A 15260-nucleotide genomic window follows, 5' to 3' on the forward strand; every position below is an offset into this window, starting at 1 on the left:
TGTACTTCCATGCTGTTTACATCTTTGTATAAATCAATGAAAAACAGCAACTTCATCAACTGGGAACAGTCTGTTGTAACATTTTGAGTTGGGGTTTGTGAAGTGTCTGTAAGGGTCTTTTTCGATCCGCGTCAGGCACAACCAACAGAAGTACTTCCGACAGGACGTACATGTCATCTTGTTGCAGCCCTCTTGTTTCTGTATATTTACCCCACAGTATGGGCATGGTTTACAGTTCTCATCTACCCAGTCTACGCTTAAGGAGTCTTCCAGCATTTTCTGGATGGCCCTCTTCCCAAAGCTTTTCTCCAATAATTTCTTTCCCTCCTCACTGGTTGACAGATACTCATCCTTCAGTTCACGCCACTGATCTGCAGGGATTCTGCACCTGGCCATGGCGTGGTACGCCAGCTTGCAGCGGACACAGAAGGCGTAGCAACAATTGGAACAGATGGCCATAATTCTGTCTGGCTCCATCAAGACGGCGGTGGCACAGGACTTTCGGGGGCAGTACACCACATCTTCCATTTGGTCCAGGCTGGACTGCAGCAGCAAACGTTCGTAACGTGCAAATAGCTCCTCGTCCACCAGCTGTTTGACCTGTAAAGGTGTAGCAACAGAGGAACATTTTGGTGTGGGACAGCTAAGGCACTGTACGTTACCGTCCTGTATCTGGATTTGGACGTACTCGGTCATGCAGGCCTTGCAGAAGATGTGCTGACACTCCTTGAAGCACAGACAGACAGAGCCCAGCTTCTCCGTGAAGCAGATGGTGCAGCAGAACACTTTGCCATTGAACACGTTCTGCCGCTGTGCCTCATCAAAGTCCAGCAGCTGAGGTAGGATGTCGCCGTGTGGGACCACGGTCGGCACGGCTCGTGAGTCCGGCTGAAGTGAGAGCTTCCTTAATAGTTTCTCTTCTACTACTTCCTTTTCAGAAGATTTACTGGAGCCCTTCACGGACACTTTGCTTTCCCTGACAATCTCCAGAGGGGACTGTATTCCCAGGAAGTCCAGTGCCTCCTCCTTGAGAAATTGGAACCAGGTGAAGAGGACCACAGAGCCCTGGTTCTCCTCCCACAGCTCGTCCAGGCGTCTGCACAGGGAGCTCATCTGTGCTCTGGTCAGCCATGTGGTACTGAGTGTGAAACGTGGTGAGGAGAAAGATGGGTACTCTGGAGGAAGCTGGAAGTTCAGGGTAAGAAGTGGTAGGAAGGAAATATTGTACTCAGACTCTGTTCCTTTAACAACAATTTTGAAATCTGGAGGCAGTTCCGAGCAAATGTGCATCTCTCCCCCCTGGGCCGAACCGTCCCTGTGGAACTCATCATCATAGATACTTGCTAGAGCAAGCAGTTCATGTTGCTGGGACTCTACATCTTCAGACATTGACATTCATTGCATGGCCTAACTGACCGAAGACAACCAAAGCTCTGAAGAGAACCAAAGTGAGGTGGGATGTATATGGATAGCTTTCTCAGCTAATCACAATGCAAGGTTGTCATAACTACCTGACATATACTGATGTCACTTTATCATGTGTTTTTGTACCCATCTATCTGTGTCCATTTTATGTAGTTCAGTGATCCATGCCCAAATACAGAGTCCAGGCTATTATGTCAGTACTTTTACACAATTTTGTTGACATCAGGGTACTTCATGGGGATTTACGGATTTGTCATTGTTTTTGGTGATCAGCTGCTCCACCCAACTTCCCCTTACATACAGTACATGCATACACATACTGTATATACCATACATGTGTTTACATACATACAAAATCTGGAGTTCCACACAGCTCCAGATTGGCCTCCAAGTACTGATATGTCTTATTGATGACATCATGAACTCATTCACAAACTGCACACACAGTAACTCGCTATCCTTAGGCAGAATGTCTCATTTCAAGTTTTCAAATATTTGGAAAATAGCAGATCTACAAGCTCACATTGTGAGCTTGTATTGTAGAGCTTTCTAGGCAATTTTCAAATGGCCGAAATGTATATGACACTGGTTTGTGTATGTTTTGTAATAATCCAAATCTACAAAGTAACTTGTAACTAAAGTTTTCAAATAAATGTAGTGAAGTAAAAGTACAGTTCTTAAGTAAATGTACTTAATTACTTTACACCACTGGACAAGAAATAACTCACATAAAGTGTCTTCTCAGAGATCACTAAAGACAGCTTAGTAAAGGAGGTAATGGCAGTTGTGTTTCATCAGGAAGATGATTTGCATATATAGAGGAGACTATGTTTGAAGGACACACTCCAGTGCTCAGAGAGAGTTTATAGCTCTGCAAGTTGAACCCTTGAAGGTGAAGCGTGTTACTCGGGACAATTTCAAAATCATGTCTTTTACTATCATCTTCATCTTGACATGTGCTCTCTGCATTCAAGGTAACATTGACACAAACATTTTCACGAATTGTCTTTATTTATCTATTCTAAAATCTAAATTTCAGATTTATTTTTAATTGTTGTAAATGTGTTTGTTTGCAGTAACATTGGGCCAGGTCACCGTGACTCAGACTCCTTCAGTGAAATCTGTTGTAGGAGACTCAGTGAGTCTAGCATGCAGAGTGAGTAGTAGTCCTAGTTATTTATCCTGGTACCAACAGAAACCTGGAGAAGCTCCTAAACTCCTCATTTATCAAACAAGCAGACATCAGTCAGGAACTCCATCCAGGTTTAGTGGTAGTGGATCTGGGACTGACTTCACTCTGACCATCAGTGGAGTCCAGGCTGAAGACAAAGGTGTTTACTACTGTCAGACTTATCACAGTGGACCAGTGTACACACAGTGATACAGAGTCGTACAAAAACCTCCCTCAATAAAAGAGGAAGTGACTGGAACAACTCAACAAGGGGGACATAACAGCACTGACAATTGCAATCACATTACCAACCTTCTTAAGAGCAATTGCAACTGGAAAAACAAGGATGAGGAGGTTTTACAGATTTAATTTTGATAGAGAGCTGAAGGAAAGGTGTCTATCTGAATCTGGGATTGGGTTCTACACTGGATTTACCAAAGCTACTTACAAGGAACCCAGACCTAGTTATCTTTTCTACCGTATCAAGCAAGGATCAGCAGAGGATTTGGTCGTTATTGGTCCTGTCAATTGGAGCCAATATGGATGGAGTTTGTTTGATCATAGCCTGGCTAGTGTGAGTTTCTTTTTAGAGCTGCCTGTCTATAACAACTTTTATTCAGGATGGAGAATGGACCAGGGACCCAGATGTTTCCCATTTTGTTTGATGATGCTGGGGTGTTTTTCCCCAGTCTGAATACCCCTGGATGAGACTGAATTTTGGATGTCTGGATAAAACACTTGAGGTGTCTGCAGTGCACACTTCTGCATTTCTCAGATTCTTAGCAGCATTTTTCCAAAGCAAAAAACGTGTCCAGTCTGTACCAGACTGACTTTTAAAGCATTTTTGTGAAACTGGACAACATGCTGCTGAGGCCTCCTGAATTTCCTTGAATTTATCATCAACATTTTTTAATTTAGGTCTTGGAACACAATCAGAACATTAGAATAATATTCTCAATGAACATCCTCCACAAGGAAATCCTGGCGCTCAAGTTGCGCTGTGTTTATAACAATACGTTTGCTGTGTATTATGAATAGAATACACATCATGACATGACCTTTTACATTATGAAGTATTTCACTGACTGTGTGAAAACTGAACAGTCATACAGTATGTATTTACAAAATAATAGAATCAGTAATAAGTCAAATTTCAGGTATGGTTCCTTATTAAAGTGTCAGTAAGCCCTTACAGTACTGTGGAGCTGTTCACTACATTGTGAGTGAGTGAAGTGAAGTCATTCATGTGGAAAGGAGGTTTTTGTACGAGGATTTAACCAGCCTGTATCACTGTGGTGGACTTTCGGTGGAGGCACCAGACTCATCATCAAGAGTAAGTACTGACTGATTTTGACTCCATTTATCTTATCCGTTTCTTGAAGTGACCTGTGTTCGAATTTGTTCTAAAAGTGTGACTGAAGGAATTCGTTCCAAAAGTTATTTGTTTATATATTTTTTTGACGAAAATTGGGATGACATTCATGACTTACTGTCTTACAATACGATATTATAATTAAGGAAATTATTATATTATATATAATATCATTATATAATTGAAATAATTAAAAGAAAATCCATAAATTCCACAATGGTAATTAACTTTTAGACTTTTCTCACTTTGTGTAGTATTATACTGTATGTGATTCTATGCTAGTTTGATGCACAAAGTCAATTGAAGTGGATCAAATTGATTATTTTCTGTACAGCGGGTGACTTGGCCAGGCCCTCTGTCTCTCTGCATCCTCCGTCATCTGAGCAGCTCTCTGCTGGGGACTCAGCCACCCTGGCATGCCTGCTCAGTGGCTACAACCCCCCGGGTGCCCAGGTGAGCTGGGAGGTGGACGGGAAGGAGGTGACGGACGGGGTCCTGACCTCAGAGGAGGTGGAGAAGAACGGCCATTACGGCCGCAGCAGCACCCTGACCCTGAGCAAGGCACTCTGGGAGCAGGGGGAGGTGTTCACCTGCAAGGTGAACCATGAAGGAAATACACAGCCCACTGAAATCGCCAGGACACAGTGTGGGAAGTAGATAGACGCGTCGTGCATGCAGCGCTTCTGAAAACATATAACTTTATGGATCACGAAAAGTCTAATCAAATCATATGATGTTAGTTAATGTCATTAGTACTTTCACGTTTAGGAAACTAATGACACTCAATAGACTGTCTGCATTGTTCAGAAATCAATAAAAACTAAGACAAAAACAACAGGATTGTGTTGTTTAAAGAATGTCATTGTTTGTCATTAACGTACACAGTGAGATGCTCTGACTACCGGCTTTGCTCAATGCTTGTGAAAATGACTGGCCTTTATAAATAAAAAGCAAATAAAAATAAATGTTGATGAAGTCAGCTTTTTGCCATTCATATTTATTTACATATATAGAGATACTCAACTGAATGTATGACTACTTCGTTTAGGGTTTATAGAAGACAAATAAAATTATATATAAACGATAAATGTGGGATGAGGCAGAAGAAAATGAAGTTTCATATAGCTATATAATTTGTTGATCTGCAATTTTCACAATAAATTGGGGATGCCAGGGTTAATGTCATGGTTTAATATGGAGCATTATTTGAATAGACATTTGGTCATACATTAAATATAGTCGGTTAGATTGTAAATATCCTTATTGTTCTGATGGGATTGACAAAGCTGTAATCTCATTCCAGGCAGATAAACATAATTTCATGGGAATACTAGATTTCCTATACCACACACACATTCAAGACACAATATATTAAATACACACAATAGTCCTGTATTCAAGTTGTTCTTTGTCAGTAACCTGTCAATCAGAACATGGTGTGACCCACTTCTGCATGGGTCCCAACTCCCAACCGACACAGGGTGATAACAAACCATGGAGTATTATTAATAGAATGTTTCATGTGTTTGCAAATACAGTGTAAGCCTCTGAGGGATAGTTGAACATCTGGGAACAGTGATGCTCCATTGTGGTCAGCAGCTCAAACCACTGCCCCATGACTATGTAAATCAAACCACTACAGTACCATCCCAGGCCATGACGGTATATGTAAATCAAAGACTAAAGGGGAAATACTGCATACCGGTAATTCGATAATTTATGTTTTTCCTCTATCTGTTGAAGTCTCTTGTGGATCTGTTCTGCTCAGGAGGTGAGCAGAAACTAAGATGCAAATCTTAGTTTCAGTCCCCTGGGACAGCCACAGTTAGCACAGTTTCAATTTCCATTGAGCAGATGTTGCTGTATAGACTTTGCTATGATTTATAAATGATACTGTACTCGCACTTAATAGCCTACTGATACTGTCATTATATTTTTCTGTGAATCAATTCACTTGAGTTTAGCAGTAAGCAACATTCTCGTTAATGCAAGTCAGAGGACTTGACAAGGTTAAATGATCAGCTATTACCGTAACCTGTCATCATAACCAATTCTATCAAATATCAATGGCCGGTGCATGGTGGGGCCGAATTTGGATAAAAAAGTAAATGACAGAATGCCACGTGATAATTAATTTATTACATAACATAAACTTATTCACGAATAAAAAATACCATTTGATCAACATCTAAATATATTAGCATTACGATGAACAAAGAACTGGAATCCCCAAGACTCAGTAAAAGCAAGACGTTCATTCTCAATGGCAAATTTCATGGTGGATGTAATGTAATTCATTTTAGTTCTTTGCCAATAAAGCATATCCACTAAGAGAGCATGTCATACAGAAGGTATCTATTTTGTTAGTAGCCTGCCCTATAGTATAATTAATACTTGTTTATTTTTCTATTCATTATTAATTTTTATTATATTTTATTGACAAATGAGATTTCATAAACATGGTGAGCACTACAGCAAGTTCTTTTTTTTCTCCTTTCTTTCACAAGACAACACAAATACACAAAGGTTGCTCACAAGCACGTTTTGCAAATAGTACTGTCGCCCCCAAATCCCGCTCGCCCCTGGGTCAAATCTGATGACCCACGCACGTATTGATATCCCTGTTACTGAACAAACTCTCTATGGTTACTATTAGAATATAGAGCTTTAACTTGTTTGGATTAATCCAAAACAATAAGTTACCCTACTTATCTGGATTTGGTGTCTAGGACTGCGGTCTAGTGTCCTAACACAAGATGGCAGCAAGATATTGCAAAAAAATAAAACAATCTCTGTACTGTTTGAGAGCTGAGGAGAGTGTACAATAAAATATTATGTAATTATTTCCATATGCTCGGTGTTGAATCAGTGTCTGCTGAGTTCAACTTCAATTAGCTATATCTGATGATGTCAATGTTGTTGATTGGTAACATTTCTTGTCTGGTCTTTATCTTCCAATTATTACATCCTAGTCTTAACTGGTCTCAATGATGTCGTACCTCTACAGTCATCTCCTACATCTCACTATGTTCGTTCTTTCGTTCTTTCTTTCTTTCTTTCTTTCTTTCTTGTGGGTACAATGAGCAGATGGTCATACCCTGGTGGTGGCAAGTTACCTCCATGACTTTGGTCACATGCCCCATTTATTAACTTCCCTTTGTGGCTGACTGGAGGCGGCAGCACAATCGACAGATTGTCCTGAGTGTGTGGATGATTTGGAGGGTTGTGCGTGTATGTGTGTGTATGTGTGTGTGTGTGTGTGTGTGTGTGTGTGTGTGTGTGTGTGTGTGTGTGTGTGTGACTGTGTGTGTGTGTGTGTGTGTGTGTGTGGGGGGGGGGGGGGGGGTCCCCCTCATTTAATCTGCCATTACACGCATGAGATTAGTTGGCCTGCTTGTTGCTACGACTGCTTGACCAGACCACACCACTTGACCACAGACATCATCACAGGAGAACACTCACTCACCGGTCTCCTATATCCACCATGGCCTGCTTAGACCTGATTCTTGACTACGATGTTCAGACACATGTAAACAATTAATAGCCATCATATTAGATACACACAGAAGGAAACCATCACACCCGTGTGAAGTTATGGGTGCTTTACCAACATCACATATGACATACGCCGGTATATGACATCAATTTAGCATCACAAAATAGCAGTTTATAAGAATCGTGGTCCCTTATTGGCAGAGGTTTTCCTCTGACATGCATAATGCTGATTTGCTCAGTGACAGACAAAACAAACATTAAACTCTGTCCATTGTCAATGGCGTTTTTAATGTTTGTCTAGACAAGACAAACATTAAACCTGTGTATAGGAGGTCAAAAATAGAAAAAGAAGATGTTCAGACGAGAAAATATATTTTTTTACAATTTTTATTTAGTCCCTAATGCTCATTCTGGAGCTACAGCATGAGTGTAGGGATGTAATAATAATAATAAAAATGTATGTATTTATTGAGCAAGGCAACAGAGAATACAATACACACTCACACTGTAGTCTGTCTGTCTGTCTGTCTGTCTGTCTGTCTGTCTGTATGTCTGTCTTTCTTTCTTTGACCCTCTCTCCCTATCCACGTATACACACACACATTATATTCGTACTCATTCTGGAAAGAAATGTTACAGCTACAGTACATTTTTGTAGAGAGAGAGTGCTGCAACATTAGCTTCATTATCTCACATCTGTTCTTCATGTTTCAGGATCTGTTCAAAAAGCCCATAAAGTAGACGTACATGCTGTATACAAAGAGGATGGTGTGTCTGCCAAGAAATACACACGTGCGCGCGCACACACGCATGTGCGCGCACACACACACACACACACACACACACACACACACACACACACACACACACACACACACACACACAAAACTAGAAAATACATTACCTGTAGGCTGTCAATGATCTATGTCTCCACTTTTTTCTTCATTCAGTCATTTTTTGGGTCGAGCACCGTATTCTGAAACTGGGATGTGCATATCGTTTTCCTTCTTTACAAATGATCTATGTCTACACACAATACAGTGGGCTCTTTTTTCGTCCATGCTAAACCCCTTAACCCTAAACTTCTTTGCCTTTTTTACTATTTTGAAAAACATTTTTAAATAGTTCAATTAGCCGATATACATCGGCACGTTGTGAGCTTGTAGATTGGGTATTTTAAGTATTCAAAAACGTATTTCAAAATAGTAAAGAAAAGGCAAAGAAGTTTAGGGATAAGTGGTTTAGCATAGCCTGATTGTCAGACTCTGAGGGCTCCATTTTTGTCACCGCTAAACCCCTTATCCCCTTCTTTGCCTTTTTTTTTACTATTTTGTGAAACATTTTTGAATAGTTAAAATGGCCAGTCTACAAGCTCACAACGTGTCAATGTAGATTGGCTACTTGAACTATTCAAGAATGTTTTTCAAAATAGTAAAAAAAGGCAAAGAAGTTTAGGGATAAGGGGTTTAGCGGTGACGAAAATGGAGCCCTGAGAGACTGAACCAGTGCACTCAGTCGAGTGGGCGGGGTCTATGGGCTGGAAACCAGGCTAGGTTTAGCATGGACGAAAAGCATGTATACCGGTATTTGAGACTTTTCCTCTTTTCTGCATACAATAAACACACAAACACACACACGCGCGCGCGCACACACACACACACACACACACACACACACACACACACACACACACACACACACACACACACACAGACACACACACACACACACACACACACACACACACACACACACACACACAATAACACACAACCACCCCCCCTCTTGTGAATCTCCTGGGAGATCAGCCACACATTCTTTAGTGTACACTTCATTCTAGCAGTGATTCAGAGACGCTCATGGCCAAATAAGAGCAAAAACCCACCGCCGACTCACTGGCTTGCAAGTTTACTGGACATACAAACTGGGCATCTGGGTTTTCTAACTCACTGTGTCAGCCGTTTGTCATTTGTCTGTTAATTCTGTATGTCAGTGGTTCAGCCGCAGGCAGGCAGACCAGACCCCCATCTGAAAATGTGCCAGGGACCCCATACACTTAAGAATTGTTTGAAAATAGCAAGTCAGCACACACGTGAACTTTTAAATCATCTATTTGGCCTTGTTGGGGAGCCCTGGAACCACCTTTAGGTCCCCAGACCCCATCAGTAAAAAAAGTGTTAATTATGGGTCCATTTGGTTCCAGAAAATAATCTGTTTTGTAACTCTTTGTTACCAGAATCAGTAAGACATCTTTGTTTTAGTTATAATGTAATATATAGACCAAGACCATATATAAATAACAACAATAAAGTGTCTGACTTCTGCATAATGTCTAAGTTGTCAGAGGAATTAAATTATGTCATGACTGGGCTTTAAATCACTGGAATGTACGGTACTGTACATGGAATGTTAAAGCAATGACGTTACTGCATTAGGAGGTGATCCAGGTTATGTGTGTGTGCGTGCGTGCGTGCGCGTGTGTGTGTGTGTGTGTGTGAGAGAGAGAGAGAGTGTAAAAGCCAAAAATGTTTTGTGTAGGCCTACTCTCCTCAATAGCTGTGTAGCGGATAATGACAAGATAATGACTAATTAACCCTAACCCATAATATTGTATTTTATAGATTTTTATTTATTTATTTATTTATTTGTTGTTACTTTGAATACTGTAAAAGTACAAATGTAAAGAAAACGTGAACTAAAAAGTAGACTATAGAGTGGGACGCTGCAGCCTACCTCATGGGTTAGTGTTGATGAAATGTATGATGAAATAAAATATTGTTACTGGGCACAATGGCGCCCAAGAATATCAGTTATGGACCACGGTCGGTCCAGGGTCCCAAGCAGGTCCCGACCGACAGTCTCTCTCCAACGCAATGGTCCCAACGCCATAGTTTGAACAACCAGACGCGTAAAGCTTATGTCCCATAAAACATTCCCTTTTAACTGGCGCCGCCTACATTGCGGAAGTCGGCTCGTAGCCCCTGTGATGCGGTGGAGTTAACTTCCTGTAATGTATTTATGCCGAGCCCCGATGACACACACACACACACACACACACGAACACACAAAAACCTCCCTGTGCTCGTTACAATGTTGCTGCTGCTGATTTGGTAACAAACAGGGATTGTGCTGCGGTCCAGTCTGTGGATGTGTTACAGGGAGGTATGCTTATGACGGCTTTATACTGAACCCCGGCTGGTTAGAGGTGGCGACTCCGAAACAGAAACAAGTATATCGCTCCGTTCGTTACGCAGGTTGAACAGATCTCCGGGGAGACGGGGAATATTGGCAATAACTTTACATTAATTCACGATTTTAATACCCAGCATGAGAATCATGTCTGGAGGAGGAGAGCTGAAGTGGTGTTTCCCGCTGGCTGTTGTTGTCATGCTGGCGTGTTTCAGATGTTGTTCTGCGTTTAATCTGGATGTGGATAAACCATCCGTGTTCTCAGGACCACAGGGAAGCTATTTTGGATTTTCGGTGGATTTCTTCAAGACGCCAAATAATCAAAGGTACCAGTCTTGACTAGTCTCCGTTTATGTTGTGTAACTTCTTAATCTGTCATGTACCACAAGTTACAACGGTGCTATCGGTGACTTATTTTATTTTAATAGTCCCTCAAAGCAACGTCGATATATTGGGCTACTTTCGTTTATTGTGATTCTACTTATTTGTGTTCATGTCACAGCATGCGCCACGTTTAGTGTGAGGTGACTGAGGCAATTCATGTTTTGGGTTGTACGCTTAGAGCCTAACTATATGGTTGTACTTGTACTTACTACTACATAGCAACCCAGAGGCCAAATCTATTTGTTTGTGTTGTATTGATTTCGTGTTGATTAAATGTACGATAAAGTACGAAATCATAATCTCAATAGAAATTACGTGTTTGTTATTTTCCGGGTGCTTCTATCATTTCAGAGGGGTTGGATAGTGGTAAAGATGGTAAATGTAGTCAGGCTCTTTCTAGCACCCCTTGGCGCTACAGTAGCACCAATCTGAGAATCCATCGTCAAAAAAAGGAAAAACAGCGCCCTCTTTTGTGAGTCATGAGAGACTACAGTAGCCCTGGTCCAGAGCGCTTTCTTTGGACCGGCCGACCGGGGCTATCTACAGCTCCCCCACATCACATAGTCCATTTCATTTGTATGACACATTTCACACAAAGTAAACTTAAGGTGCAAGGACAACAAAATATGTATAGATAAAATATAGCAAAGATCCCCCCCACCCATGGCACACAGACTTTGAGATGAGATTCCATTTATTGTCAATGTACAGTACAAGTACAGCACAGCACAGCGAAAAGTATTTTCGCATCTCACCATCTCACCATCTCACTTTCATTACTAGATTGTAACTGTATCCTTTGAGCTGTTGGTGTGCTATATTCAGTGTGCTTATTGAAGGCGTGACAGTGATCTCTTATTTTTACATTCCCCCATAAAGAACATCTTCACACTGTCATTAGATGTTTGCGGTTAGGACACTCATAGTGTTGTTTAGATGCTCCTCTCCTCTCTTCTCCACACCTCCTCTTCAATCCTTCACTGTATCCTTTACTGTGCTCTTCCCTCCCATCCTTCAGGTCGGATGTTCTGATCGGTGCACCGAGGGCCAACACCACCTCCTCTAGCAGCACAGTGGTGGAGCGGGGCGCCGTCTACAGCTGTCCCTGGAAGAGCGTCACGGCCTGCCAGGAGCTACAGTTTGACAATACTGGTAGGACCACGAACCTCTCCTCTGCCCTTGCAATCTAATTTCTCCTCTCCTCCTGATCAGCAGTGGGACTACATTCTGCCTGACATGGAACCTTTCACACAGTGTTCAATGCCACCGGGAGCCGTGGTGGGGCCCTGGTGGCAGGGAAGTGCTGTGGATTGTTTTAGTTAGTGGGTTGTTATGTCGCGTGCACACGCTCGCAAGCAATCGCCGATTGAAATAACCTATTTAATATGTAGGCGGCAGTAGGCCTATTTATTAACCCACAAGATACTGTATATAAATGTTTTCCTATTTACTTGCATAATGGGATAACTTTAGTGTTATCATAACTATGCGTTCACCGAACAAACGTCACCTTTGTAATTTTATTAGTTCATGAATTCATCAGCCACTGTTATCCAAATATTTTGCTGCTTCAGACAGAACATCTAACACCTACAGTAGGCTAACTTAGCAGGTTGACACAATGGACCTGGTTGGATATGTATCCAACCAGGTCACTCACTCCTGAGTCCTGTTAATTCAACACTGTGTCGATCGGCAGATTTGGTTATTGAGGTGCAAAAAACTGCAAATGGCTGTGCGGACGTGCAGGCATCTAGGCATCTTCAAAGACAGTGGAGATCCGCCCCAGTAGCCCCCCCCCCCTGGCAGCCCAACCTTGCGGCTGGTGTCTCAATCAGTTGGTGTCGTGACCTCAGAGGCCAAACACATTGATGTGTACTCAGTTCTGACCTTGTGTCACTGTCACATGACCTTCTCCCTCCATGCCTTTACATGGAGGGAGTGGTTAAATTGTAAGTGGTTAAATTACTGCTCCGAAATGTTCTTTTTTGTCGGAAACAAGGAGGATTATATTGCTGGACTGGTAGGAGAGAGCATTAATTTGTGTTGTTACGACGATTCACAACAGCGCATTGATGATAAACAATCAAGTACACAGTATTATTGAGGGTTCATCTAGTTACTATAGCTCTACCCCTGTTCCCTCATGTCAGAGCTTATTGTGGAATGTGTAGCTGAAAGAGGATGTGTGTGGACATGAATTTGTGTGTGAGTGTATCAGTGTGTGTGTCTGTCCAGGTGTGTTGTGTTCCAATTTAACCCGCAAATGTTTCCTTCCACCATTTAAACACTGACTTGGAACATTTTTGTGTGAAAAAATTTATACATCTTTACAAAATGAACAGTGTGTGTGGGTGGAGGGGGTGCGTGAGCACTGAGCAGTGTTCCTTGTCTTCCTTAATGCACAGCACAAACTGATTCAGCCTGGCATAACAGCTGAGCTGCACTGTGTATTGTACTGATTCTACGCGTTAGTAACAGGGAATAGTCGCACAGAAAGAGAGAGAGCGAGGTAGAGAAGGGGAGTGAGGGTGACTGTAACATTCAGCTTGAAGTCTAGTCTAATGCATTGATATTTAAAATGTTAGTCAGAATTAGAGTTGCTCTGTATGAACATTTCTGCGTAGTGAGTGAATGCGAGGAACACTTCATCATTCTTTCTCTCCCTTTTGTTAAAAACAATTCCTTTTTTGGGCACAGAGCACTGCTTCACCTTACAGCTCAGCTGATTGCACATTTCACTCTGCTTGTCTGCCAGTAACATATAATATGAGACAGGGTAGATAGAACTGTTATGTTATACTGTATTCTACGTATTGGACCCTCGTCTGGTTCTGGTGTGTGACGACCCGGCTGGCATTTCCATGGTTCGGCGGCGGACAGACAGACAGGCCGGCCCGGGAGAAGATTAACATGACACGAGACTTGGTCACATCAAAACGTTCACAAAGTTTATTCCACTTACAGCAGCATATATATCTCGGATACTTCATGTCCTAATGACGTCACAGACTAGACATCACAATCATTGCCTGCCAGCGCAGCGGCCTTCAGCTCTAACACAGCTCCACTCTTATGTTACCATTACGGCAGGCAGTACACCATACATACAAGTACATTGCACGTATCAGTACCGAGTATCCGAACACAGTACCAAGTATCAGAACACTATAATACAACAGCCCACTCTTTTGTCCTATAAGGACAACGTCATCTGATACTGTATTTATAATGCGGAAAAGTGTACAATCACGTATCGATACCAAAAAACCTGGACTCCTGCCAGGGAAATTGTATCGAGCCTCTCGTTTATGTGATCTCTTTGCTTAATCAATAATCATTGATCAATCTCTGAGCAAGCACGCGCACGCCACCTGATTGTACACTTGAAACACAGACATAGGTGTAGAGAGAGAGAGAGAGAGAGAGAGAGAGAGAGAGAGAGAGAGAGAGAGAAAATAGGAAACACAGAAAGAAAAGAGGAGGAGAAATCAACAATAAATAATATATAATATATACTATATAATATACAACATATACACGTGGGGATAGGACAGGGTACATTAAAATATACACTCAACCTGAAATCATCCTGAAATCACTGATTATGTTTAAATTAGTTCATTTCTAACTAATGAATAATCACACTGAATAATGAATAATCACACTTAATTTCAACACCACAGGATTAGTTCATTCTAATCTATTCTCTCAGTCTAGCAGGCTTACTGGCATTTCTCCCTTCTTCGTCATATCTTATCTAGCACATGTTGTTGATCTGTCTGGGACGGAAGTACAGCCTGTCTTTACCTGGACTGGAACAAGGCAACCATCTCTGACATTTATAACTGACCATTGCCCCTACATCTAACCACTCTTTTATACCATTCCACACTGGCAGTATGCCTGCCTCCCTTATCTCTGGAGGCCCTCATTCCTACAGGGGAATGTGTGGGTGTCATGTATAGGGACAGTGTGTAATGACAGCAAATAAACACATATTTGACATTGAGACACAAGAAACCAGTCATTAATCTAATAAAAAGAAAATGTTCCAAAATGTTCCATCCGTTCAAGAACCGAAAATGTTCCCGAAACTGGCATTACTCAAAAGAAAATGGAACCGAAAATGTTCCCGAACTTACTCAACAGAAAATGTTCAAGACTTACTCCACCAGTCCAACACTTACTCCATGTTCAAGACTTACTCCACCAGTCCACTCT

At 41.7% G+C, this 15260-nt stretch overlaps 3 protein-coding genes across 7 annotated transcripts in view; 2 read left to right on the top strand and 1 right to left on the bottom strand.

Annotated features, from left to right (window-relative positions):
- Window positions 1-33: 33 nt before the first annotated feature.
- On the bottom strand, window positions 34-1389 carry LOC308330875 (E3 ubiquitin-protein ligase RNF14-like; the record flags this gene model as incomplete). Its single annotated transcript, XM_080785949.1, has 1 exon — window positions 34-1389. The coding sequence occupies one exon, from the start codon at window positions 1387-1389 to the stop codon at window positions 34-36; it is 1356 nt and encodes a 451-aa protein (XP_080642075.1).
- Window positions 1390-2305: 916 nt separating this feature from the next.
- igl4v8 (immunoglobulin light 4 variable 8) lies at window positions 2306-4791 on the top strand. Its single transcript, XM_080785950.1, has 4 exons — window positions 2306-2399; window positions 2502-2791; window positions 3854-3929; window positions 4303-4791. The coding sequence occupies exons 1-4, from the start codon at window positions 2351-2353 to the stop codon at window positions 4623-4625; spliced, it is 738 nt and encodes a 245-aa protein (XP_080642076.1). The 5' UTR covers window positions 2306-2350; the 3' UTR covers window positions 4626-4791.
- Window positions 4792-10506: 5715 nt separating this feature from the next.
- Window positions 10507-15260, top strand: part of itgav (integrin, alpha V) — a 52055-nt gene continuing 47301 nt past the window's right edge. For all 5 annotated transcript variants that reach the window (XR_013965491.1, XR_013965492.1, XR_013965493.1 and 2 more), the window contains exons 1-2: window positions 10507-10978; window positions 12055-12188. Coding sequence is in view for 1 of the 5 variants with exons in the window: in XM_080785441.1 (XP_080641567.1) it covers window positions 10791-10978; window positions 12055-12188 (322 nt within the window). In the remaining 4 variants the exon portion in view is untranslated. The remainder of the gene's footprint in view (window positions 10979-12054; window positions 12189-15260) is intronic.

The sequence above is a fragment of the Protomyctophum bolini genome (assembly GCF_963924005.1).
Source record: "Protomyctophum bolini genome assembly, chromosome: 16".
Taxonomy (NCBI): domain Eukaryota; kingdom Metazoa; phylum Chordata; class Actinopteri; order Myctophiformes; family Myctophidae; genus Protomyctophum; species Protomyctophum bolini.

Bases quoted from the DNA above. Each gene is read 5' to 3' on its own strand.
- igl4v8 (XM_080785950.1), top strand. From the start codon at position 2,351: ATGTCTTTTACTATCATCTTCATCTTGACATGTGCTCTCTGCATTCAA. The intron at 2,400-2,501 runs GTAACATTGACA...GTTTGTTTGCAG, and splicing joins ATGTGCTCTCTGCATTCAAG to TAACATTGGGCCAGGTCACC. The intron at 3,930-4,302 runs GTAAGTACTGAC...TTTTCTGTACAG, and splicing joins CACCAGACTCATCATCAAGA to CGGGTGACTTGGCCAGGCCC.